Source organism: Struthio camelus, chromosome 2 (assembly GCF_040807025.1).
Source record: "Struthio camelus isolate bStrCam1 chromosome 2, bStrCam1.hap1, whole genome shotgun sequence".
Lineage (NCBI taxonomy): Eukaryota > Metazoa > Chordata > Aves > Struthioniformes > Struthionidae > Struthio > Struthio camelus.
The window spans coordinates 64844380-64870470 of NC_090943.1; the positions used below are offsets into that span (position 1 = coordinate 64844380).

General features: G+C 37.3%; 1 protein-coding gene across 1 annotated transcript in view; it reads left to right on the forward strand.

Moving 5' to 3' along the window:
- Positions 1 to 23728, forward strand: part of ABCA13 (ATP binding cassette subfamily A member 13) — a 204331-nt gene extending 180603 nt beyond the window's left edge. The window contains exons 51-56 of the mRNA XM_068933822.1: positions 2260 to 2394; positions 4982 to 5085; positions 7565 to 7657; positions 19189 to 19294; positions 20755 to 20892; positions 22393 to 23728. Of these exons, the coding sequence (XP_068789923.1) occupies positions 2260 to 2394; positions 4982 to 5085; positions 7565 to 7657; positions 19189 to 19294; positions 20755 to 20892; positions 22393 to 22482 (666 nt within the window). The 3' untranslated portion in view covers positions 22483 to 23728. The remainder of the gene's footprint in view (positions 1 to 2259; positions 2395 to 4981; positions 5086 to 7564; positions 7658 to 19188; positions 19295 to 20754; positions 20893 to 22392) is intronic.
- Positions 23729 to 26091: the final 2363 nt, after the last annotated feature.

A 26091-nucleotide genomic window follows, 5' to 3' on the forward strand; every position in this document is an offset into this window, starting at 1 on the left:
CCACAATATGTCTAATATATAATAGATCTAATTGCATTTAGATGACATCTTCATTATTATTTAGGTCATAGTGATGAAGCTTGAGACTTACTACTGGAAATATAGCATACGTTGAAGAAGAGAGAGAAAGAGTAGGGGTCACCTCTTGAAGGAAGAACTGAGTTCTGTATTCATGTATCAGTTATTTAATAACTCCTGAAATGTGTTATAGTTTTCAATGCATTTTCTGTATAAATAAGAGGTCACACATTTTTTCACTTATTTAAACATTTTATGATTTTTTTCTGCACAATTCTCTAAATGTAGGTGGATTTATAGAAGAAAAGTGCTGTTAGTAACATGCATACGTTCCCAGTGGTACTTAAGTCAGTCAGTTTAGTAGAGCAGATAAGCTGCCTACTATATACTTTAAAGGTAATGACTTTACAGGCTATTTCAATAGTTTTTTTCCTTTTTAGTTTAAATACACCTCTTTATACTTTTTTTTTTTTGGATGCTGGCTGATGATAGAGAAATGGGGTACATCAGCTTTTGTATAATGAGAGCTATGTTTGGAAGGGAAAAACCCTGCTCAGCTGTTATATGAGACTCTTGACCGTTTCTAAAGCCACAGAATCTTAAAGATTGCTGCACTCCTACTGTTAAGCAGCAGCAGTGCAAAATGGACTGAATTATAGCTATATAGAAATAGCAGAAGACATTAACTTTTCAATTTTAAAAAAATATCCATATGAGTGCTTTCATGGTTGTTGATTAATTTGGAGGGGGAAGGGGGTTTTAATTTTTAACCTCTGCATTTAAAATAGAGCAATGTTTACGAAACAGAGCTTTTTTCAGAAAAACTTGCATTGCTGTCAGGTTGTGCGTTAATGTACATAGAACACAAGCAACTTTGTCTGCCAGTGCCAGAATCCCTACAAAAATACTGCATGTTCTCATACTGCGGCATTGTGCCTGCTCACAACGAAATTCCTCTTGGAAACATCTCTTATTTTTAGACGTAGTGCTGAAAGAATCATGATAATTTTGATAATTTCCTAAGGAATTTGCATAAAACTCTTATCAAAAATATGGTCATGCTCATAACAGTTTATTTGGAAATGTATAGTGAAAATTAATTCACAGTATTCCTTATTGGCTTTTTTTTTTAATTGGCTTTCCTGAATTAATCAGACAGCATCCATCGGATCAGACTTTAATCCTTCCAGTGTTCCTTGTCTTTTGCGGAAGTCATTCAGGGAGTGCAGAGGGAGCAAAAATAGCATGCAGTACGACGGGGCAGGTTCTGGCAGTTGATCTGAGAGAATAGTTAAAAGCACTATGCAACTACTTGTTTTGCAAGAATCCCCCAGCTGCGCTGCGCCCACCATAAAGAAAGACCAGCTGTATCACAGACTTGCTTGTCCCTTGATGGTATAGTTGACCGGCAGCTTGCCGCTAACCACCTGCCGATTTGCAGGACGTTATCTGCTAGTGGTGAGTAGGTGAGCCGCTGCCGTTCTCACGTTCTCGCACGAGGGCTCCCTGGATGGGCCGGCAGTGATAGCTGATGCAGGAGGAGCAAGGCAGTTGCTGCACTTTAAATTCTGTAGCGCCGATGTCGGAGGGAGCCTTGAACGTTAGCGCCGTCTCTGACACGTGCAGAGGAAAGCATGAATTTAGTCTCCAGCGGTGGCTGTCACCGCTTACTCAGCTTACTCTGGTCACAACCGCTAGTTTAACAGATTATAACTAAAAAAGAGAGCGAGTCAGCTTACCCGTCACCATTATTAGAAAGGTATATTAAATGAACCTTAAGTTACCTTTGGTCTTTAAGAAACTCTAAATCCTTGACCTGTGACTTGCTTTTCTGCCATTTCTGTCTTTTTGTGGTTGATGTAGAATTTTGTTTCCTGAATTTTCTATCATTCAGTAAGTTTGTTTGATCACATAAATACTGCAGAATGAGATGGAATGAGGAGCATTTTAAATTATTGACTTGGCAACTGAAAAGGAGTACAAATGACTTAAAAGAGATGACAAAGCCAAAATTTCCATATAGGAAAACCCTTATCCTTTGGAGGAAGGGAAGGGGTCCTGGAGCAGCTTTTTGTGCGGGTGTAAAGTTCAAAAATAGTGATATGCAGCAGATGATGGGAAATAAGGAAATAATTTGTACATTTATTTTTAATATGAATGAACTGAGTACTCTTTCAGTTTAAGCACAGGTGCTGCCTGACTTGGCTTCTCTTTGCCAACGTGCAGTTTTCTGAATTGCAGGTAGCAGGGGACCTTGTTAACCGGTTACAGCTCAATGCCCATGTTGACAAACTGGTGAGGACATACAGTTGTGGCACAAAGAGGAAGCTCTCTACTGCTGTGGCTTTAGTTGGCAAACCCCAAATACTTTTACTGGTGAGTAAAGGCAGTACTGTGGCTGCTTTAGAAACATGGAGAAGTGGCTTGCATTGAATTTCATTGTTGTGCATGTTGCTATTAAAAAAAAAAACAACACACACACACACGCACGCAGAGAGAGACATTTTCCCGGCCAGTTTTCTGGAGTAATTGATAGACAAGTGTACAAGCATCCTCTCTGTTTTGCTTTTTTATTTTATACTCCAGTGCTCACAAATCTGGCTCTGAAATTATGTGTGTTTGTATGTGTGGTGTTTTTTTTGTTCCTCACTTGGGGTGTCATGGTAGGGAGGGGATGAGGGCCCTAAACAAGCACAGATACAGCTGTAATATCTTGTGGCCCATATGGGTACCTTTTTTTTCAAAAAAAAAAAAGATGTCTTTATATAGAAAAAGAGAAATATCATTTACTGTAAAATACAATAATGTATTATGTATTCTCTATTTGCATATAACATGAGAAAAATATATATATGTGAGTGTATATATATATTATATATATATATATATATATATATAAACAATTCTGCTCGCTTCCTCAACAGTGAATATTTTGATTTTAATTAATAATTTTCTGCTGGTGTTTTTAATTACTGAGCTTTTTCATGACGTGTATTCTTTGCTACATGTCAAGCTCCATAAATCTGGATGGTTTTTATATTTTATTTTGTACACAAATCATGCAATCAAACTTATACTCCTGAATGGGAATAAATTATTTATCCCATGCTGTCTTAGTGCCTGCATCCTGCTGTTCCCAAGTATGAACTCATTTAGGCTAGTTTTGCCTTCCAGTTTAAACAATGCCTTTTGTATCGAGGAATTACAGGGATCAGGGAATTACACACTATGGGAGTTGCATCGTTATTACACTATATTCTTTATCTCATCATTGCATACAGTTTCACTAGAATAGATTAAACATCCCTTTCTTAAGCCCTGGATGGGAAGAGCTAAACTAGTTCAGTGGCGAAATAAACTTTTCGGAAGTGTTAGGAGGAGGTAATTGTTACCCTCGAAAGTTGAGGGGGGAAACAGTACTCCCAGTAATAGATCACAGATTAAATAGAACTTGATTAAATTTGTGTTCTCATGGGATTCATGAAGTCAGATATGTTCCAAAAACCGGAGGTATTTTCCTGCTAACTTCCTCACTCTTCCTATCTCTTTTAATTGCCTCACTTCTAGGCTGAATGATTTTATTTGCATTTTGTTTTTACACTGACCCTGATTCAGCTAGTAAAAGAAGGAGATAATCTTGAATAAGTGCTTTTTCCTGATCTTAGAAAATGCTCCCACTGTTTTGTAATCTTTTTATGACAGCATGCTACTGCAAGTAGCCACTTCAACTTACTTGCTGCAAGGCACACATTATTGCATATATAATGACAAGAAGCAAGAAAAACACCCAGATATGTCAAATACTTTAAAAGATTTGGGTGTTTTTGGAAGGCTGTCAGGTTTTGAGGATGTTATTCAGTATTGTAAAAGATTTTCTTTGTCTAAGAGGCATTGGCACCAACATAAACCATTGAATCTGCTTCCAGCTTGCGTTTAGAGTATCGTAGCTTTTAATTTAGGTGATAGCTGGATTGGTTTTTTTTTTAATGATCTTTGCTTTTTTACTTTTGCTTTGCCAGCTCTCCACATATAACAGGAGACCAAACTGAATTTGTTTTCCCTTCTGCCACTGGTGGCTAAGCAGCAGAATTGGTATCAGACAGGATGCTCTGTTTCTTGAGAACTTTTCTTAGAGGCTTCAACTAGGAGTCCTCAATGCAAAATACACTAGGCAAGCCCATACCATCGCAACAAGTGCTGATGCTCCTCACGAAATTTTACGGTATTAAAAGCAACTTGAAGAGTTTCCTTTGCCTTAGGTTTGATGTGACAGAGAACGACTTTTGACAATAAGATATCATTCCTTCTGCTTCCGTGAACAGACAAAGTCAAAAATTGTTGTACTAGAACAGCATGATTAGATAGGAAGGGGAAACGTAATTTTGTAGCTGCAGTTCTTTCTACATGGAAGCCATCTGAGCTAGAAATGGGGCAAGCCACAAGGTGTGCGTCAGGCAGTGCTGCCAGGATTGTTGTTTAATCTTATGAGTTCTTCCAGCCGTGGATGAGAATCCCTCTTGAAGGGAGGTTTGGGAGTGACTGCTGGGGCATTTATAATCCAAACATACTGTACGTGGCTGGGTATGGTACATGTGGTGGCAAGCAGCCTTGAATTTATAGGACTTTTGCTCCAGTTGTTTGTGCCCATGGCAGCCCTGTATGTAAGGAAGAAACAAGCGTCAAAGCCTCTCTGAAAGTGAGAAAATAAACTGCAAATCTCTCCTACAAAAATGTATAAAAATGATTGAATAAAATTGTACGCATTTAATTTAGAAATAAAGTTGTGTGTGCTAGAGCAAAAAATTGGTAAGGGTACCTTTTAAGTGACCTCTTGAAAACTTAACTTGTTTAGAGAAAATGACATGCTTTTCCTGTGAGTTCTGTTAATTCTTCATGCTGGGCTTGAACTGTGGTGTTTTTCCCCTGATTAATTGCTGTATTGTTGTTTTTATTTTTCCTGTAGGATGAGCCCAGTTCTGGGATGGATCCCTGCTCTAAACGCTACCTTTGGAAAACCATCCTGAAGGAAGTTCAGGATGGCTGTGCAGCTGTGCTCACATCCCACAGGTTAGAGCCCTTATCCTAGCAGCCAGCATCTTCCCACTTTCTCTCCTTGGCTGCTGTTGATTGAGGGCAGAAGAACATATTCTGAAGGCATGTTGGGGTGTGAAACTCAAGGAGTTATCTCAGTATTTTATGGCAATTCCTTCTTGCTCGTGAAAGCCAAACTCACAGAACGCCTAAATATTTTCTATATTTAATTTTCAAGGACTAGATTATGGCTCAGTGGCAATGCAGGTAGAAAAAAGACAATGAATTCTTCCTTTTGTAAGCTGCTTCTGTTCAGTGTTGCAATCTCTCCTGTTCCTTGAAATACCAGAGTTATCCTTTTGTGGTCGCCCGCTCTACAAAGCTTTCAAAGGGAGATGAGAATGGAAATCCCTTTTCTGACTTTATCAAGGATTCTGGTTTGTATCAGGATATGAAAGAAGTATGCCATGGTATCTTAAAGACAGGTGCAATAGATATTCATTGTATGTACTACAGGAATTGTTAGGAGTGACCCTATCTTCTTTGAAGAATGGATCTGCATTAAATATCTTGTCAGTTCTCTGATATGGTCATTGGTGTCTCAGTTTAATGGAGGAAACATTGAAACTGTTTTGTAACATTGATAGTAAATGAAATAAATTACATGTTCCCTGAGGGAATATAGCATAGTATGGTTATATATAAAATGGCTTTAGCTGAGGGAGAGATCATGAAAACATGCCCAGAAGGGAAAGAACTAAATAATCAAAACAGCAACGTAACATTTTGGCCAAATGAAATATGAAGCAGTAGATGAAGCAATAAAAGAATGCAATAAAACGTTCCCTTAATATTTGTTAGATCCTGTTAAATTGTTCAGACGTTCCCAAAATGTGTTCTCATCCCTGAACATGCATGTCCTTCAGTATTGCTGTAGAAAATGATCTCAGAAGTTTTGACTATTATATATCTAGAAATGAATTCTTTAACATCATATAGTTATGTAGAATATACAGTATATTTGAACCCCAACTGTTTACCAGCTTCTTCAATTCAGGAACAGAAGTTATGCAACGTGAGTTAAATTGAGCAGTCTTCAGAAAACAGTATAGTTTGACTTTTCAGTCCAGGTTAAGAACCCTCTGGTGTCAAGCGTCAGCTAAACAGAAGGTAATTGTGATCTCATTACTAATATGTTGTAACAAGAAAATAAACTAAATCCATCAAAAAAATTGTTACTAATTACTCATTTAGCTTGATGAATGAATGACTTTCAGCTGAAGCAGTTATAATGGTGGAGTGGCAGTCCACGTAGATTTCATTTCAAATTAGTAAGATGTTTTTGTGCCAGGTCAGATGAAGGAGAGGTTATTTTGTATTTGCTGAAGGCTCTTGCAGATATCTGAGATACTTTACTTGTGTAAGTAGCCTTTGAAAGAAATGCACTTCAGCACATAAATGTACAAGGCACAGATATGGTTTCATGTGTTAAAAAATAGCATTTGAGGTCAGTTGGCTTCATTTTCAGAGAGAACATCTAACTGTTTTGTTCATTTTTTTAAGGGGGCAGAGGAGTGAGGTTGCATTAATTATCTATACCAGCCTAATTGTGTTATTTTGCCACAGCTGGTGAGTGTGATGCCAAGGAGAGCATTGGAAGGTACTGCACCACAAACAGACTTGGACATAGAGCTAATCTCCTGTTTTCTGGAAAGATATGCTAGTAGCGTCCTCTCCATTTCTCTCAAACATAATCGCTTATGGTTTAGCAGTTCTCGCCCTAACCCTGTCCCATTTTAAAAGTGTGCCTAATAGGATACTTCAGTTGCAATTCCCATGCTGTCATAGGTAAAAGCGCTAGAATTTGGATTGATACAGGGCTGAGTCTATCTCAGAGGGGTTGGGGAGCGCACACAGTGAACTGCAAGGACATCAAACAACTTTGGCATCTCTTTTATACGATGAGATGTGTTCCCACTGAAATCCTGTCCTAAATTCTGTTTGGATTGTCATTTTTTTGCATCTGCTCTGTCCAGCAATCAGACTGAGGCTAACTTTGCTTTATAAGGATATGTACCATAAAAGAAGCAGCTGAGCAAAATAACTTTCCTCCTCTTCCTCTGCCCCTTAGCTCAAAATGACTACAAGCAGGTATTAAGGGAAATAATGTTTACGGCTCTCATGCACAGTGGCATTGCTGAGATTGCCTATAAGGTATTTGCCTTTAGTAATAAAACTTTTGTATTGTGGCTAGAATTGTCCTATTAGTTTTGGACTACAAACATAAATTCCTTTTTTTGGCTTTCTTCTAGCTGTCACGTGGTAGTAAATTTTGATATGTACTGACTAGGACTGCAATTTGAACTGTTGACAAAGCCAAAGGTTTTGTGTAGCAATTTTTGCAGCTATCCAGTTTCTTTCCTTTTTAATTAAAAGTTAAGTATGAATATTGTTATGTTTTCACTATTATTCTTTTAATCTTTTCCCCCCCCCCCACCCCAACCTTACTTTCTAGTATGGAAGAATGTGAAGCTCTCTGCACACGGCTTGCTATTATGGTCAATGGAAGTTTCAAGTGTCTTGGTTCTCCTCAGCACATTAAAAACAGGTATTATATGTCAACACCAAACCTTCTGTAGCGACATTAAATCTAAGAACTGGCGAGACATTTTAATAGTGCCAATAAGACAGAAATACTTAGAGCTGCCAGGCACATCTTTCATTTTCTCCTGTCACTTAAGTTAAAAGAGAGCCAATTAGGATATTTTAGCAAACTAAATTGACATGGCAATACTAAAATGCTTTGTAGTCTGCACTAGTAGTTGAAAGAGATAGATTTGTATCTAAATGAAGCACTTCTGCACTCAGTCTGAGAAATGCATTGTGAGAATTCAACATTTTGTCATATTATAAAATGCTCTTCTGTTCCTTATGAGGATTTCTTGCAAGAAGCAGCAGCACTTAACAGGTCAGCATCCAGTAAGACAATGTCTTTTGAACCATCTCTATCTCCTACCAAATTCACAGGTAATTGTAAATATTTAGACTGTGGTTTTCTCCTTCCTCTTCCTGGCCTGAATGAGCCTCCCTTGTGCTTTGCATTTGCTCATAGGTCTAAATTAATATCTGTAAATGGGGATGTTTGTTCTGATGATGAGCTCAAATGACCATTAAGAAAGCAGATCCAGAAGTGGAGGGGAAAGTTGGTGCAATTTGCGGCTGAAACATTTACATTCAGTATTAAAAAGAACTTTTATGACACGCAGTCAGCTGCGTAAAACGACATCGCTTGCTTGCGAGCAGCAAAGCTGCACTGATTTGCACCAGCTCAAAGTTTAGTGCTCTTAAGTGCAGGTACATTTGACAATGTAAACAAGTTCTACAGTAATGTTTTAGAGTTATTGCCTGTGATGCTTATAAGGCAATCTGTGTCACAGACAACTTTTGTCCCTGTGGAGGGCAGTTTTGGCTTTTTGTCCTTCGCTTTAGATACAACTGCAGACCCTCGTTTTGTAGCTATATTGGCATGGCAGGCCTGATTCATGTTGACTTTAATAAGCTCTTTCATTTTAGAATTTTTCATTTTTTGTTTTTTAACCGGCAAGACAGACTATCAGCTAGAGACCTTACAAAGGGGATGATGAAAAGAATAGAGGTCTGCATCTACGTTTGTCATTGCTCTGTGGGATCATAGCCTTCTTTACAAGATTGCATGCCTTTCAGAAAGTAGCTACATCTATTTCTGGAGGCATGAGAAGTCAATCACCCTTCAGCAATTTCTGCTTCTTTTGTCTCTGGCTCTTTGTCAGCCTGTCTGCTCTTCTCAAATTTCACAGGTAGAGTGGCCTGTTGTCCCACTAGCTGAAGTACTTTAGGAGTGCGGGCCCCCTTTATTCCCCTTGTAATAAAGGAGAAAGGGATAGATGTCTGTGGAGGGCCATTCAGCTCTTGGGTGGGTGAAACTGCTTTTTGAAGATGTGTGTGCCCTCTGTTGAGGGCTACACTGTTACTAGGCTCCTAACACAGACGCTTCAGTCAAGTGCATAAGGTTAGCTGGGTAAATCTGGGTCTCCCTTTGCTCTGTTTCAGATTCTCTGGAGGGAGTGTGTGTCTGTCTTCTCAGCTTGACCTTGAAAGGGGAAAATCAAGCATTCCACAAAGACTAGGTTCACCTCTATCTTCAATGACTTTATCATTGTTTTACCACTCCTAATGGGCTTTTTTTTAGCAGTATCTTTTCATCTAACTTCTTAGGAAGTAAGACATCACAAACAAATGCTCAGATGTATGCACCGTATTCCTAAAAATAGCACACACATTTATCAATTTCTGTATACTGTCTCTGCAAATATACCTCTTTCAGATCATAGTAAGAAAAACAATGGAGCAGAAGAAACTATATGACACACGGGAAGTATCTTCAAATTAATTCTGATGGCATCAAAACATTCATAACTCAACCATTCAGAAATCAAGGCCACATGAGCTCCTCTTTTAAATTCTCCAGAGGAAGATCATGATAATAGTCACTAACTTCTTCAAAGGAATGAAGGGAAAGGAATTTTTCTGTATCTGATTTGATCTAAATTACTCCTACCATAAAAGTTATTTCTTTTTGGTGCGTGTGTGTTAATTTACTCTTATTTGTAAGCAGGTCTTGATATTTTTAGTCTATCTTTAATTTGTTTCTGCAAATCAGATTGAATAAATATTTAAAAATCAGTTGCAAGTCACCTGATCTAGCTTTCACTGGGTGAAAGAAAGAAATGCACATATTGTATAAAATTTTAAACCAAAGAAAACCTTCCTATGGCTTGTATTTATGTTAAATTAGTCCTTTATTGTAAGAAATAGCAGTAGGAGGATATTTTGGTATTACATGTGATAACATTAGCATGTATTAAGAATATTTTTTGTATTTGTAAACATAGTTACGTTCACATTTTTTCTTCCCTTCTTGGGGCTTTGTCTGTCTTGATGGAAATCCTCAAAATTATTTTCTTTTACTTTTATACCACGACAGCATGTGAAGTCAAGTTTATGATAATCTTTTTCATGGATCAGTGCTGAAGAGTTAATGGGTCGTCTTTGAGGCCATGTTAAGTTTGCTGCTTAGCTGTGATAGGAAGTTTCAGGGATTCAGCCTCCTCACTGAGTACACGTTCAGCTGTTGGCAGACGTGAAAGACTCTAGTCTTGGACTTAATACAGGTTTGTCAGATGGCAGTACAGAATTCTGCTGTGAAGGGTATATGGGTAAGCTCCAGGAAGATGCAAATGTGCAGCAGAAAAGCTTCTTAGGGATATAAAAAAAATGACAGATGCCGCTTCTAATGTGTGAGACTTGATTCATTTTTCCAGCTCTTATGCAAATCTGTTATAAATTGTTCATCCAAAAATATCTTTCTATTACAATTGCAGGTATCTGGGTTCTTACTCCCACCTATTGAGCCCTGACTGTATTTATCTGTGTTTGAATAGATTTAAAGTGCCTTCAGATGTTTCTCGGTAGTATAATAAGTGCTGGACTTCTTCAGAGGGCCTGTCATTGCAGGGGACAAATTTCTGAATAATATCAAAAAAGGTAATGTTAGCTGGAAAAAATGGGTCGAAGGATAATTTCCAAAAAAGTTAGTATCTTAGTTCTAGGTGTAGTTTGTATGAGATGGATGTGTGAGCAGTTGTGCCCGTTAAAACCTAATTTCGGTTGGCACCTGCCAACTAAGTCAATTACTCTAGATTGTGAATGGATTACATTTAAATGTTCTCACCAGTATTCTCCATTATACTTAATGTTTTTTTAAAAATTCACAGAAGCATTTCCGTGTTAGATACAGCTGGCCAGTCCTCTGGGAACAACGTTTTGAATGCCATCCTTCATTTTAGGGCCATCTGGACAGACTTCTCATAGCCGAAAAACCCATACCAATTTTTCAAGTGCTGGATGCATATCAAGTCTGTGCTCAAATAGTATCAGCAAGCCATCTGATTAAATTACCCAGCAATTAATCCATTTGTTATAGCAGAGTTAGAATGGAAAATGTGTTGCCAAGCTATTTACATTTCACATTTTTTTTTCCAAAGGTTGATTAAGAATATTTTATTGCTTTTCTCAAGACAACACACACATGTAGATTTCTTAAATGGGGAAGAGGATTAAGTTTAAAGATCTCATGAATATTTTGGCTTTCAGTGGAAACAGTGTTATCATACTAACAGATACAACAGTAAGTTTGTTAGTGCCATAAAATATACAAGTGATGAATACCAAGAATATAATTTTTATTCCTATTGACTAGAAAACATAAATTCCTTTTCCGTATAACAAAAAATATTAGGGCAGTGGATGTATACATGTGTATTTGTGTAATATAACTGTTTGTTCATCTTCCTAGAGGAAAACTTGAAGAAAAGAGTTCTGCAACCTTTAAAACACACAGATTAAAAGTTTGCACATGAGCATTGTCTTTGCACTTATATAAAACTGTTTGTGCAACGTTAATTCAGCCCTACTGTGTGTGTGCATTCGGATATAATTTTTTTTGTGATTTTTTTTTTTTTTAACAAAGTTTTCCACATGACATGGCAATATAACTGTGTACCCACTCATTTAACGAGTGGTAGCTAATTAAGATTTCGTGTTCTTCTCTTTCCTTAGTGGGTAATCTGTGTACTGTCTTTACCACACATTTTTTTCAGACCTGTCTGTAAGTATAGCATTATCAGCATTCATTGGTGCTATATCACAGGGCTTAATAAATATCAAGTCTATTTTTTCACAGCAGCTCTTGGAAAAAAAAAAAAAGAAATTATTATTCCCATTTTACAGAAGAATATCTGAAGGGTGATGAACATGCTAAAGTTACAAGATTTTGGGTAGCTAATCCGAGCTGTTTATGGCTAAATATTTTCAGTGTGTTTAACATTACATACATAGTATTTAGTACTTTAAAAGCATAGCCAAAAGCACGGGGCCCATTAACTTCAGCTGTAGCTGTGAGTGTTTTTGAAAACACTGTGAATTCCTTCTGCAAATTGGAGCTCAGGGTCTCAAGGTGGGTACCTGTAAAGATAGGAAATTAGTTGTGAAAAATGTGGCCTAAGTGATCACATGGGTATGCTGGAGTGGAAGGATAGAATTCAGTTCTCCAGAGCAATATTCATCTCCCAGCAGCATGAACAACTTATTTCTCTTTTTCATCAATCTACTATCGTATTTGCAATGTTTTCCAAACGTTGCAGTAAATAAAGCCACTTCTTTAAGCACGTTGCTCCAGTATATCCTGTGAGCCATTCCAGATAGGGCTTTCTGGAAGAGATATGTGATGATATAATTAAAAGGTTATAAAATAACACAAATGTACCAATAGTTTAAAATATGAATTTCACAGCTGGCTTTCATTCTGTCATTTCATAACTTGAACTTGACTTTGAAATCTTGATAACGTTCTTTTAATAGACATTTTAGTGTGTAATATCCTGATTGAAAAAAACTAAAAAAAAAAAAATCAGAAAAAAGAATCCATTTGATAACAATGCAGTGATACTGAAATTGTTGGAAACATGCACATTTTCGCTTAGCCAAAAAAGATTTAATATTAAATCTCAAATTTGATTTAATTCTGAGTTTTAGGGAAATACACACCTTAACATCTTCCATCAGAATAAAAATCAGCAGTTCCATTTAAAATACTTTCAGCCTAGGTTGTGCTGGCAACATCTACTTGTTAAGTTCAAACCTAACGAAACAAAACACTTGAACTTTTTCAGCCCAGAAGAAAAATATCCTAGTTATGACTTTGATTTGAAGCCAAAGCAGGAGGAGAAAGAGACAGTATTTAAATCATCTAGGATTAAACAAATGCTGTGACTGGAGGGGAAAGACTCGAGATCACTTCTCACCATCAGCTTTTGTAGGCCTTCAACTTTACCATGGGATAGTTGTCTTCTCTAGGCAGAAACCATCTGTTGCACCTCTCTCTTCTGGGCAGATTTGGGGCTGAATGTGCTTGCAGTGGGAGCAGGATCTTTGTAGTATATGCAAAGAGGCTGCAGTTGCTGAAACAGAAAGCATGTGTGACATGGCATTGCCCCCTTTGGGAGTTGTGGAGGAAGTCTTTTCTTGTTCACAGACTGCAAGCTTAATTAGGTTCATGCTCCTTTTTTGCATTACTTCCTCCCGTTTTTCACTTTTGAGCCCTGGAAGCCACTTTGAAGGAACAGTTCTGGGTCTTCATAGGCTGTGCCATTGGCCTTGCACAGAATTATGGTGCCGATGTTCTTGTTTATCTAGGAGTGTAATATAAAGGTAATATGAGTGAATGAGATCTCTGATATTTGCCTATATATGCAAACATACAAACGTGTACAAACATAATTCAGAAAGTGAGGCAAAATTGTACCTTGTGTTGTTCATAACGTCAGACTGTCATTATTGGAACAATATTATTGTTGTTATGTTACTATAGAAAATTAGATGGTGTAGTGTGAAAGGCTAGAGTGCATGTGAACAAAAGCTTATGTATGGTATACTCGAAAAAGTGTCGTCTGTTCCTTTAACATCTGTCTTTATTTTCATATTGCTACTCGGGAAAAACCATTATCAATTTAAAAAAAATTAAAAACAAAACCTACTAATAGTATATGGAAGGCAGATTTTATAATTTAGTTGTTATTGCATCTAATCAAGATTTGTGTTTGCTTGGTAACACTGAGATTGTTCCACTTTTTGAATAATCACAGAAGGAATTGGTATTTTGCAAAAGGATACTATTTTTGCATTTGATGATTAGCAGATCTTTAAAAATAAAGCAACTCTTTACCTCAATTTTAGAAACCTTTTTTCCTTTCTTGATATTGTCTCTATCTGCCTAACAGATGAGGTCATAAATTTATAGGGTTAGTTAAAATTCCCTTAAACTGTGATGTGTTTGTTTTAATTATTTTTACTTCATTTTTTTTATTTCCGTTTTTATTCAACCTTTGTTTTTCATGTTTTTCAATTTTTGTTCTCTTTGTAAATTTTACTTGTATCTCTATGGAGAATGCCCTCAATCTGTACCCTGGACTTGAGTAATCATATTGAAATAGTTGAATTGCCTTGTGTAGATAAGACCTATTCATTTAAGTAAAACCTTATCTGCAAATGAATGCAAAGCAAAGCATTGTGGCAAACAGTACTGTAACAAATTATTCCTCCTCTTTGATTTATGGCATATGTTTGAAAAGACGCATTAAGTGCCGGTATGCTTTTTTATTTTGTGTTTTTTTTTTTTAATTTTGTTATCCACTAATGTCATTTTAGAATAATCTTATGATCTGTCAGACTAGCACATGGATGAAGTATGCACATTATTTTTTCCACAAGTAAACTTTTTGGCAGCTGTAATTTTCTGATGCGTATATAGAGGCATAGATGCCAGGACTTGAAGGCATAATATTCTCCAGGAAATGTACGCTTTGATTAGTGGCAAGAAATGTATTGATGATTAGATGCTCTGTTTATTCATCAAGAGTTAGGATATAGGGTCATGTTTTTGATTTGCTGAGGAGCAGAAGAGATGGTGAATGGTGGCTGGGAAGAATGTGATTCGGGAGCTGATCATTCTTGATCCACTCTAAGTTAAACTACTGGTTGCTAGCTTTGATTTTGTTTTGTTGGGTTTTTTTGTCAAGCAAACTACTAACAATTTTTTAATGAAAGCACAGATTACTGTAGAGCAAGCAGAAGTCTGCTGGTAATGGACTTTTTCTTTGTTAGCTTTCACAAAAACTAGGGTTTGATGGGTCAAGTGTCAAAAACCACTAGATTAAGTACACCTAGGGAGCCCTTGTGACGGACCAAGTGTGAGTTCAACTGATTTAGTCATGATGCATTATGTTTCAACAACTTCTCTTCTTGTCTCCATTCGAATCTCTGCACCAGGACCTCCAAGGGATAGGCAGAAGGGAACACTGAGATGTTAGTATTACTTGATCTGCTCCAAATAGTAACTCCCCTACTCAATATTCACAAGAATTTTCAGCCTTTGGGCGACTAAATTCACTTCTATTCCCTTTTCATGGCTGGAAGGAGCACCAGGAAAGCAGGCAGGGCACTTTCTCACCCGTGTAGATCTGGCTGTACTATGCTCCAGTGTGTGACTGCAGCTTGTGTGGACACGTATCTGAACTAGCTTTATATTATATACCTTTGCACTACTAGCTGTGTGGCTTTGGAAGTACATCATGGGCTGCAAAACCCTTGTGAGAACGGGGGAAGCATTTGGATGAGAGGTGCAGGCTAATCTCTGCTTTTTTTATGTTTATACTGAAGTAGCTATTAGGTCAAACTAAAGATTCATCTGAATGGTATCCCCTCCCTGCCCCCCCCCCTCTTTTTCAATCTGTCTGTCTGTCTGTCTCTCAATCTGTCTGTCTCTCTCTCTAATAGTGGCGAGGAAGGGAAAGTGCAAGAATAAGATAAGCACATGAGGATAGTTTCCCATGTTACTTATCCAGCCTCCAGCAATTTGTGGCCTAGAGGCTTGTTAAGCCAGAGGTGATGTCTTAGTGGATTTTTTTTTTTCTTCATGAATTTGTCTAATCTCTTATTCAACTCATGTCAAATTCTGGCATCCAGCACATCCTGTGTCAAGGAGTTCTATGGTTTTCGTATGTGCTGTAGGGAAAATTACTACTACTTACTGGTTTTGAACTACATTCTGTATGATTTAATTTGATGCCCTCTATTCTTGCATGAAAAACAGGAGTATAGGGAGTGAAGAATAATTCCTTAATCACTTTCTCTATGCCAGTCATGCTTCTGGCCTCTGCCAGAACACCTTTCTACTATCTAGTCATCTGCCTTCTAGGCTGAAAAGTTTTAGCCTATTTAGTAACTGCTGATATGGAATTTTTTCCGTTCCTGTTGCCATTTTATGTTCCTTTCATTCCTTCTTTGTTTGAGCTGCTCAGCTTGCTTGAGGACCTATGTAATTACAGGAGTGTGGTCCAGACCAATAGCTCAAGTATTCATCCATCAACTTGTATGCGTTCTGTAGTCCTTGCTAAGATCATGGTTCAGTAGGGATGCTGTTGTTAATATTCAAGTTAATTTGTATTTTAAAATAACTCTGGGAATTTGTGTGTTAGTTTCAGTCTCATGGTAGTGTTTTACTAGATGATGGCTCGATACTGCACTCGAGGAATAATACTCCCAGAACTGCTGACTAGGTCAAAGTCACATTGGAACAACTAGTTTGACTGGGAAGAGAAGAAAGGAAGGATAGAGAGCAAAAATAATTTGTATCAGAATGTATCTATGTGTACAAATAAAACTTCAGGTGTCGTTACAGTAATGTGATAGAAATCAGCATTGGAAAACATCTTTGTGGAATAGCTTTGAAGAGATGGTGATTCTTTTGCAACAGATGGCCGCAGAACAGGTGTGCTGGCTCAGCTTATGCCATTTTAATGATAATGTTTCCCTCCTTAGGTCTTGAACTATCAGGTGCTAAAGGTTTGATCCTAACAATGCTAACCAGATTGAGCTTTTCTCTGTAATTCTGCTTTGGGCTTCTAAATTAATTATATCGGATGAATCAGAGAGGAAAACAGCAGAAAAAAAAAGGTCAGCTCGAGTTCCATTGCCTCAGTTGGCTACTGAAAGCAGCTTACTGATTATAGCAGGGTGAAATGTTTCTTGCTGATCAGCTTACTCTGTATATGGATAGCTCTCATACTAAAATTTTGAATTCAAGGTATAGAAGCTGCATAATTTGACTAGCCAAAAAAAAAAAAAAACCTTTTAAATCTTTTTATTTGTACCATACTGGGGTTTACATCATTCATGATTTAGATTAACACCAAAGTTGCACAGACTTTTCTGTCTTTGCTAATCAAAATTTTAATTCTTTTCTTTGGAAACTTCACTATATGCAATGATTTCACTTTATGATACTGTTGAACTTCTCCATAAGCCAACATTTTTAATCTGTAGTTCAACAGTGGCTGGGTAGAGATGCCAGAAAATGGATCAGAATCAATGATCTCTTGTAAAATGTTGCCTCAGGCTGACTGTCATCTAAATTGAACACCCTTGTTAACCATATCCGTCTTGGTAATACCGTCTTTTTTTTTTTATTGTCACATGCGTTTCTATAGGGATGATGCTGTGCATTTAAAAGATTTAATTAAAGACCTATTATGTGTTAGTGAAGCATTGCAAGGCAAATCAGCCAGCCACTGCTTTGGATTCCACCTTGTTCTGAATCCCTCTGTTATAACACTGCCCATCTGTCACCAGTCAGTGAATACTTGGGACCCTTCGATTGGGACTAGATAGGATTTAATTCACGCACATTCTTTTGAGAACTAACAAACTGGACCCTGAATCAGGGATACTTGCTTCTTCTCACTGCATTTCAAACAGTTCAATGGTTGCATTTGACTGCAAGGAAAAAAAAAAACAACCCCCTAAAAGTTTATTTTTAATGGCAGCTTTTGTATAGTGCATCTTTTTAATGCAGAATCTGCCATTGTCATACCTAAAATGTAGCAACTATGTTTGGTTGGTAACAAGGATCTTGTTTGGTAAGACCCTTGGAAATTATATTTTATTCTTTTAATTCACCTGAAACTCTTAATAAAATAAAATTTATGGTCTAGAATTTTTCATAGTATAAACTTAAAGCCAATAAAAACTACTGTATTATGCTAACAGAGGTTCTGGTCAATAAAAAATAAATGTTAAAGTCCTTTGCTATCCATGTGTTATATAAATAAGGAACCTGAGGTGTTTGATGTGAAGGGTTTTGCTTGGAGATACTTGGACTATGGTTAAGCTAGAAATATGCCTTAGATTAGTCCTTTTCATTTTTCATTACATTTTGATTGAGATTCCGTAGATGTTTTTATTTCCCATATTTGAAAAAAGCAGTTCATACAGTTTACCACTCTTTTTAATTTTGCTTTGATCATCTAAAAATGTGCTTCGTACGCGTCAGCTCCAAATAACCCAGCCGCTATCCTGAATCGCAAGGCGTACGCAGAAAAGCTGTGGGAGGCTACTGGCGTGAGGGAGTAGTGTTGAGGATAGTCGCTAGAAGCCGAAGAACTGGGGTAAAGGATCTGGGGATGAGTAACTGTGGAGCCGGAGAGTAAAGGAAAAGAAGTAAAGGCTGTGGGAGTCGTGCTGAAAGCGCTGCCGTGGGGAAGAGCAGAGCTCCCCCAACTTGGCTGCTGCTGCTCTTTTTTGGTCCGCAAACATGTGGAAAGGTGAACCAGAAGGGAGGGAGCGGAGCGGAGCTGGGCCAGCCCAGCAGGGGAAGGAGGGCTGGGAGGGGGGACGCAGAAGCAGCAGGTCCCAACGTGGGGCGCACCTCGCCCTGGGAACCGGGGGCCGCATGGCTTCAGCCGCTTGAGCGATACGCGTGAGAACACGGTTGCCGTTTCAATGTTTATTGGTTTATTGCAACTTCCCCAGCTAAATATTAGGAGCGGGTGAATCTAGTAACTAACGTGCAAATTAGCTTGCCTGTGTTGGACTTTATCACCTGTATTTTGAGAGAGAGAAATAGATTTCCTAAATTCTGAGACAGACTGTGTAGCTATAGCGCTAAAGAAAACTTGTCAACTTCTCCACCTCCCTAAATACCCCTCTACTTTGCTTATGTGTCTGTGAAACACAGTTTTGCTCACAGTTGCTGAAATAAAAGCAGTGCTGCTTTGTCAAGAGGTTTGAAAATGCAGTGTTACGTTCTCGTTTTTGCTCGCTAAAAGAGCTAAAGTTAAGGTTTTCTTTTTTTCTGTATTTGAGACTGGTGGTCTTCGCAGTTCATTTTACTTAACTATTCTAAGCAATACCTTAGTTGAAACATACTTTAGTTAACTTAGGTACTTTATATAAGAATATATGAACTATAGTAACTAAAACAATGTGTAAGGAAAACAAGGTTGTTTTGTTTGTTCCTGTTACCATTAATTGAACAACTTTCTCACTGAAATCAGTGACTACTGTTTGGTAGTATAATACCAAAATGCCAGTGATAATACATAATGTTAGTTGACATAATTGTTATAGGAAAATCAATTGAAACAGATGTTCTTCTGTCTTCATGGTATAGACAAATGGATCTAAGTTTCTGTGTATTATTCTCAGATTTGGAGATGGCTATTCTGTCAAGGTTTGGCTTAGCAAAGAAATAAACGATCAGAGGGTCATTTTGGACTGTCTACAACTGCATTTTCCTGGAACACATTTTAAGGTACAGCCAAAATTCCTCATCGTAGTATTTATTCTATGACAGAATTAAATATGGGATAATGAGAACAAAAGATGTACTTTTTAATACATTGATTTGGCCGTTTTTTTCTGAAAAAGTAAGTATGATTATCCCTTTTACTTTCCTGTTAAGCAATTCGTTTAAAACTAACTTGTGATAATGATCAAATTAATAGCATCCAAATCCAAATAGCCATTTAGGCAACATAAACAAAAAGGCCTTTTCTCTGAGTACCAATTTCCTTTGACTTTTATTGTTGACCCGGTTGAACTTTCCTTTGTGGTCACCTGAACTAGGAATGCACTGCAGTCGCTGAGAGCATTTGCTTTGACAGCAAACGGCTTTCCGATAAGGTTCATAGATGGCAACTGTCATGCTCTTTGCTGGGATTGTTTTATTTGATATGGAGCCCTACAAACAAGCTGTAGTAATTAGATTCCAAGGAAGGCTTTTGAAGGCTTAACTCATTTGTTTTATTCTGCCTGTGCTTAGGAAAAAAGTCATGCAAGCCTATGACTATTGTTGATATGTGCCTACCTGTGTATTTGTATATATATGTGTGTTTGCATGCATTTATAAGTATATATTATACACAAACACATACTCTCTCTGTGTATATGCATACCTATATATACACATAAATATGTATAGGCCATATCAGGACAAACCCTAACGTATTTATTAGGACTTTTTTTTGCCCAGGAAGCTTACCAGCAAATGCATAGAATTGAGAGGAGTATTCTTCTTGGACTGAAATAAGGTTTAAAAAGAAAAAAAAGAGAAAAGGTGAGAGAGGATCCTACTGAAGAGAATACACTTATTAAAATTCTTTTACACCTTAGCCCATGGCCATATACATTTGTTTTGTTTTCCTGTATTTCTGTGCTATTTCAGTTCAAGTATCAGAGGCAATCTTATGATGTATAAAAATTCAAAATAAGCTTACAGATTTACAGAGACCTTCATTTTCTTAGATTCAAGTTACTTGTTGACGATGTGGGAATCTAGTTTTTTTTTTTTCTTTGTAACCTAGAATTGTATATATTTAGAGAGTGTGTGTGTGCGTGTGTGTAAAATATACCGATAAGTAAATAAGGTAAACTTTGCTTTGTTGCCTTATATTTTCCCAGACTACTTTGTGATAGGGATAAACCAGGTGAATTAAAAACCTATACCATAAAATTGTCCTAAATTTATATATCTTTCATGAGATTAACAAAGTGCCATCTCAGAACATGTACCAAATGCATGTGTTCTGAGTACGAACAGTAAACGTTTCATTGTGTTGCTAATGCAGACAAAATTTATTCTGGTTTAAAAATCCATATTTTCCATGTTCATCTGCAATGAATCTGCCTACTGAAACCAAATTAGTTATAAAAAAGTATAACTTCATCTTTATATGCATTCATTTATGTTTTCGTTGTTTTTATCATTTTAAGGGACAGCGTCTTAATCTGCTTGAGTACCATGTACCACGAAGTCAGGGATGCTTAGCAGAGCTCTTCAGAGTCCTAGAGAATCACAAAGCTTTCCTCCAAATCAAGCACTACTCCATCAGCCAAACCACTTTAGAGCAGGTATTGTTTCTTTTCTTTTTCTAAACGTGCTATGTTAATGTAATTATACGTTGCAGTAGAATACTGATTTGCTGGAGCTAACCAAATATATGTGATAAAGCTGTAGTTCTGGGACATCTCGGGCAGACACAGTAGTTTCGTGATCCCTAACCCTTTTACACTGGCAGAAACTGGGGTGAGCAGTTAAAAGCAGCATGTGAAGCCACATGTTTGTACTATGCTTAGATGCATCTAGATCTGTGGGGGATGAGAAGGTGGGGCTGTGAACTACCTCCTCCACGTTTGAAAAGCTGAGATCTTGGCAATGTCCTTGAAAAGGCTGAACCGTTCTCTGTAAGTTACAGTAAACCTTAAACTTATAGGATATTTTCCTTTGGTGCCTGCCTTTTGCAGTAAGTGTTATACTATGCATTAAGGCATATCAGAAATGCACGAGCAGACAGAAGAGACCCCGGCACCAATAACTCTGAAATCCTCTTTGGGCACAAAGTAGAAGAGAACAACGGCAATGATGGGATTTCTGGATTTCTGTGATGTGTCAGAGCATCCTTGCATGCAAGTTCTCATTATGCAGTCTAAAAACTGAGAGTCACATGTGGTCAAAATATTAGTTATATATGATATGTGGCATGTACTTATGCCTTTTCCCCATGTGCAAATCATTAATGAAATATTCTGATTTGTACTAATCTATGAACTGCTTGTAAACTATCTATTCGCTGAACGACTGTATATAAGGTAATTTCAGCTTAAGGATTGTTCGTGAATTGTTCATTCAAGCTTATTTCCTCTCCATTATTCATGGTGATTCATCACCTCTGTCACCTACTATTGTTTCCGCTCCCTGACTGAGTGTCAATTTTTACCAGGAAAATAGTTCTCCTGAATAAGAAAGACTCTTATTATGCATCTCAAGTTTGTTTGCATATGAATATAATTACTTGAATTAATATTAGTCATCTTTTTCTCTCCATTCCTTGCTGTCAAATAGTTCTGTGATTAAAAAGCAAACAAGCCTTTCTGTAGTAAGGTCTATTTAAAAATATATATATCAGAGAGGCACAGAGGCACCTGAATTACTGTTGTTGAACCATCACTGCGCAGAGTTCAGAAGTATACTTTCACCTTTAAAAAGGTGTCTGGACCCTGATAAGTGGGATGGTGACTGATCGAAACACCATGCTCAAGGTCCTACTGTGTGTCTTTTCAATGTGGAGAAAAACAATTGCTAACCAATAACTTGTGTAACAGTAAAATAGACTTTTTGTATACTATTAGTAATTCATTTTACCATTGTTTTTGTATTTCATCAACCACTGCATCAGCTGGAAAGGTGAAGAGGGTTTATTTATAAAGATTACAGAATGTATCTCTAGAGGGGTTCCATCAACATAAATTATTATACTTTTTTGTGTCAGGAAAGAAAAACTCTAGCTATGTCTCCAAAGTTTCAGTTCAAGTACTGTTATTTTGCAGGTCCTACTCTTTTGTGTCTTACAGGTATTTATTAATTTTGCTACACAACAGCAAGAAGTCTTGCATTCTGCACAAGAATCTCCCACCGTTCTTCATGACCACCTGCCAGTCTAGGCTGAGGAAAAGGATACAGAACAGCTACATATACGTGTGTGTGTATGTTTATGTACATATAGGTACATTTTACATGTAGTCTTTTCAGCTGTTAACAGCTGGTCTGTAAGAAGCAAAAAGAGGTAAAATGAGTGGAGCAGAGGAGAATTTGCATCTGTAGGCCAGACGGAATGCTACCAGTTCTTAGTAAAACAAGAGAATAGTCACATGCAGACCAAAAAAACCGGCCAAAAAGTAATGCTCTTTAATGAACTGAAATTTTGTAGTACAAATTGCCTAATGAATACAGATCTATGTAACAAAAAAAAGCTGCTCTCAAATGTCACTATGTATAGTAGATTTTTCTGTGGTGGAACTATGTTCATTTGATTACAGTAATTCTCTCTTGCATGCACACTTAAATCAGTAATTTTTGCATGACAAAGCAAGAAAAACCTTTTGAATGGTAGAAAGAGATCACCCAATATTTGTACTTAATAGCACAAATGAGAGCCTTTTGACTTCCACATTAATTCAATTCTGTGTTGTGACAAGCTAAATTAGTCTTTTTTGTTGTATAAAGGATGCACTATATTCCATAAGGGTTTATGTTAAAGAGGATATTACTGTACTAGTCCGCCTCTAAGTTATGTTAAGTAAATTTAACAAGGTTTCATAAATCATACTTGACAATATTTGACAATGAGTTCTCCTTTATGCCTGCAGGTTGCTGCTGGAGGACTGCTCAAGTAACTTTCTAATGACCTATTTCATTTTCCTAGATTTTTGTTTCTTTTTCTCATAAGAGAATGCTAAAATTCTATTTAAGGGGCGTGTTAAAAGAAAATGAGATAAGAATTCACACACTGATCAACAAACTTTTCAATAATTGTATGTTACGGTGTTAAGATATCTGACGATGCCATGACACAGCCTTTAGCCTGCACATGTATAAAAGAAGGGAACATTTGAATAAAAACTCCTTGTTTTGTGGTGGAAAAAAACCTGAACGTTTTGGGGTAAACTTCTGGCTTTCTTCCAAAACAAGTCCTTTGGGAAACCTGTAAAAAGTAGTGGATACTACTTTTTTTGGACTGTATTATCTGATAGTTGAAAGCATAGAATCTGTGATTCAGAAGTGTATTGTTGCAATATAATTCCTGTGAAAATCAAATGGTATGCTTTGAGATGAAAGAATTTAATCAGAAATTATCAGTTTTTTGCAGTATTGCTGCTATAATGCCCTGCTGTATGAAGATTAAACATTAAAAAGTTAAACCTGTGCTTTAGGCTTTGCAAGCTGACTGTTCACATTACTTATTTCCACAAAGGTGAAATTAAATCCTGAAAGCTTGAAGAAGAAAAAAAAAAAAAAAGAGGCAAAGATTTACAGACTTGGTCTGTGTATGCGTGTGGATCAGAATGAAATGGTGAAATAGCTTTATCATAGAAATGACTTGGTATATAGTGTGCTTCATGATGTCAAAACTCTCCAACACTCCTCAACGTCAAAAGCACTGAAAAGCCATTAAGACCCACCAGTTCCCATCCCATGGAAAATACCCTGGGGCAATGGGATAGTTGTGTTCTAGGTGAAAATTTAATTTCTTTAATTTCTACAGGAGGCTGGGAGCAGGAAGTGTCTGGGGTCTCCAAACAGGACAAAAAAAGGTCAGTCTTAAAACAGAGTGTGAAGGAAGTAGGAGGAGAAAGACGGAGAAGGCAGTTGCAGGAAATTTGAGCAGAACCCAGACCGTGCTATCACAAAAGTGTCCTGCTCAGCCTCAGCACCTTGAAGTGGAAGAAACTGAATATAAGAGACACAGGGAGCTGAGCATCTTTGAGTCTTAGTCTAAACAACTTGGTAGCAGAATGTTCCTGGAGTTCTTGCTCAGACATCACGAAAAAGGTGGGGGTAAGCATGGCAAGTGCGCATATGCAGTTTTTTTCATTTTTATATCTAGATCTGTAAAATGTTGATGTTATGATATGATATTGGCTTTTTTGTTTTGTTTTCACAAGCTCTAGTGTCCATCTTCAACTATCACAATTTCTTAAAGAAATGAACTGCAAACCCGGAGCGCCCTCAACTCAGGAATGCTTAGCGAGTGTTTGTTCTCAGCCTGTAGGAAATTTGAGGATGGATTTGGGTGAGGAGAGTTATGCCAGTTCTGGCGTCATAAGACAGCTGAGCCAAAAGGTCCCCTTTGTATGAAATTGTGGTAAGAGTGCCTATCCCTGCCTTGGAAAGGTGCTAGGGAGCTGAATTAATAAACCTAGGCTGCAGCTTGTTTAGACCAAGGGAAGCATTAAAGCATACAAGACTCTCTGCGGTGAGACTGCAAAACAGTGGCCTCGCTGAATGTTTAGCTGGGGGAGGCTTTTCCAGGGTTTGGTTGTGTGAGACTAATTAAATGTCTTTTTTTTTTCCTGATTAAAATGTGAAAGATTATATTAGTGTAATAGATGAATAAAGTAAATAAGGTTTATTTCAGACTGATGATTGAGTAAATTCAGTTAACAGTGTTTTTCTTTTTTTAAATTGCTTCATATGCATCTCAGGAGGCCCAATTTAATTCAGGCAAGCAGCAAAAAATGTCTGTCTCCCAGTCCTTTATGGCTGAAGAAGGTAAAAATCTAGTTGAGTTCCAGTGTACTGGGTTCTGTCTCGGAAGACGTTTTCCCACTATTTGAGTTGCATTCCAGAAGTTTGTACGTTTCAAGAGTAGCCTTTGAACTTTGATTTGAACTTTGAAGGTTTGTGGTGTTTTTTTTTTTTTTTTTTTTTTTACTAATTAAAAAAAAAATCCTCAGCTGGGAGTCTGGACAGAGCAGGTCATTCATATGTTAATGATGAAAGAGTCTTGAATTCATGAATCACAAATATCTCTCCTTCTAACACCCCTGGATTTTGAGTCAAAGACAGATGAAGGTTTTAAACAATAATTTATCTTGTGAGATTTTTGTTAGGAAAGCTTTGTGTTATCTTTCCTGGAAATTCCTCCGAGTATTTTCATACTTGGAAGGCACATTCCACTGTCTAAGTCAAACAGAAAGGCTTCTGCCAACCATGGTGTGGATTGTTTCAGGCCCCAAATTAATTTTCATACAATTATAGAACGAGGTGAGCAAAAGCTGTAGATCAGAACCTTAAATCAAAGGACTGTAAATTCAATGGAGGTGGAGGGGTGATCATAGAAGGGGACAGGAAGGCAAATTTTGTGAATTTTCATTTTGAATCCTGCTACATCTTCACCTTCCTTATAGGTTTCTCTCTAGAAAAGAAGGGACTTCTTTCTGTGGTTTGGTTCAGGCATGACCGAAGCTGGTAAATTTCCAACAAGGTAGTGGTAAATGTGCAAAGTGATTTCCAGCAGAGCAGATGGGCCCTTTTTGAGTTTGTCTGTCCTTGTGAGATTTGCATCATTGGAGTTTGAAATCTCCTAAATTAGGGAGTTGAATTTGACTCTTGTTAGAACTGCTCAACACCTGGATCAGTCTAAACATAACTTAGGTAGAAATATTGCTTTCCTGGTCTTTTTCTAGTAAGTAGTAAAGCTGACAGTTTCTTTGATTCAGTTTAATGCAGTTTAGTCTTTTTGTAACAGCACTTTCAATTTTTCTTTTGGA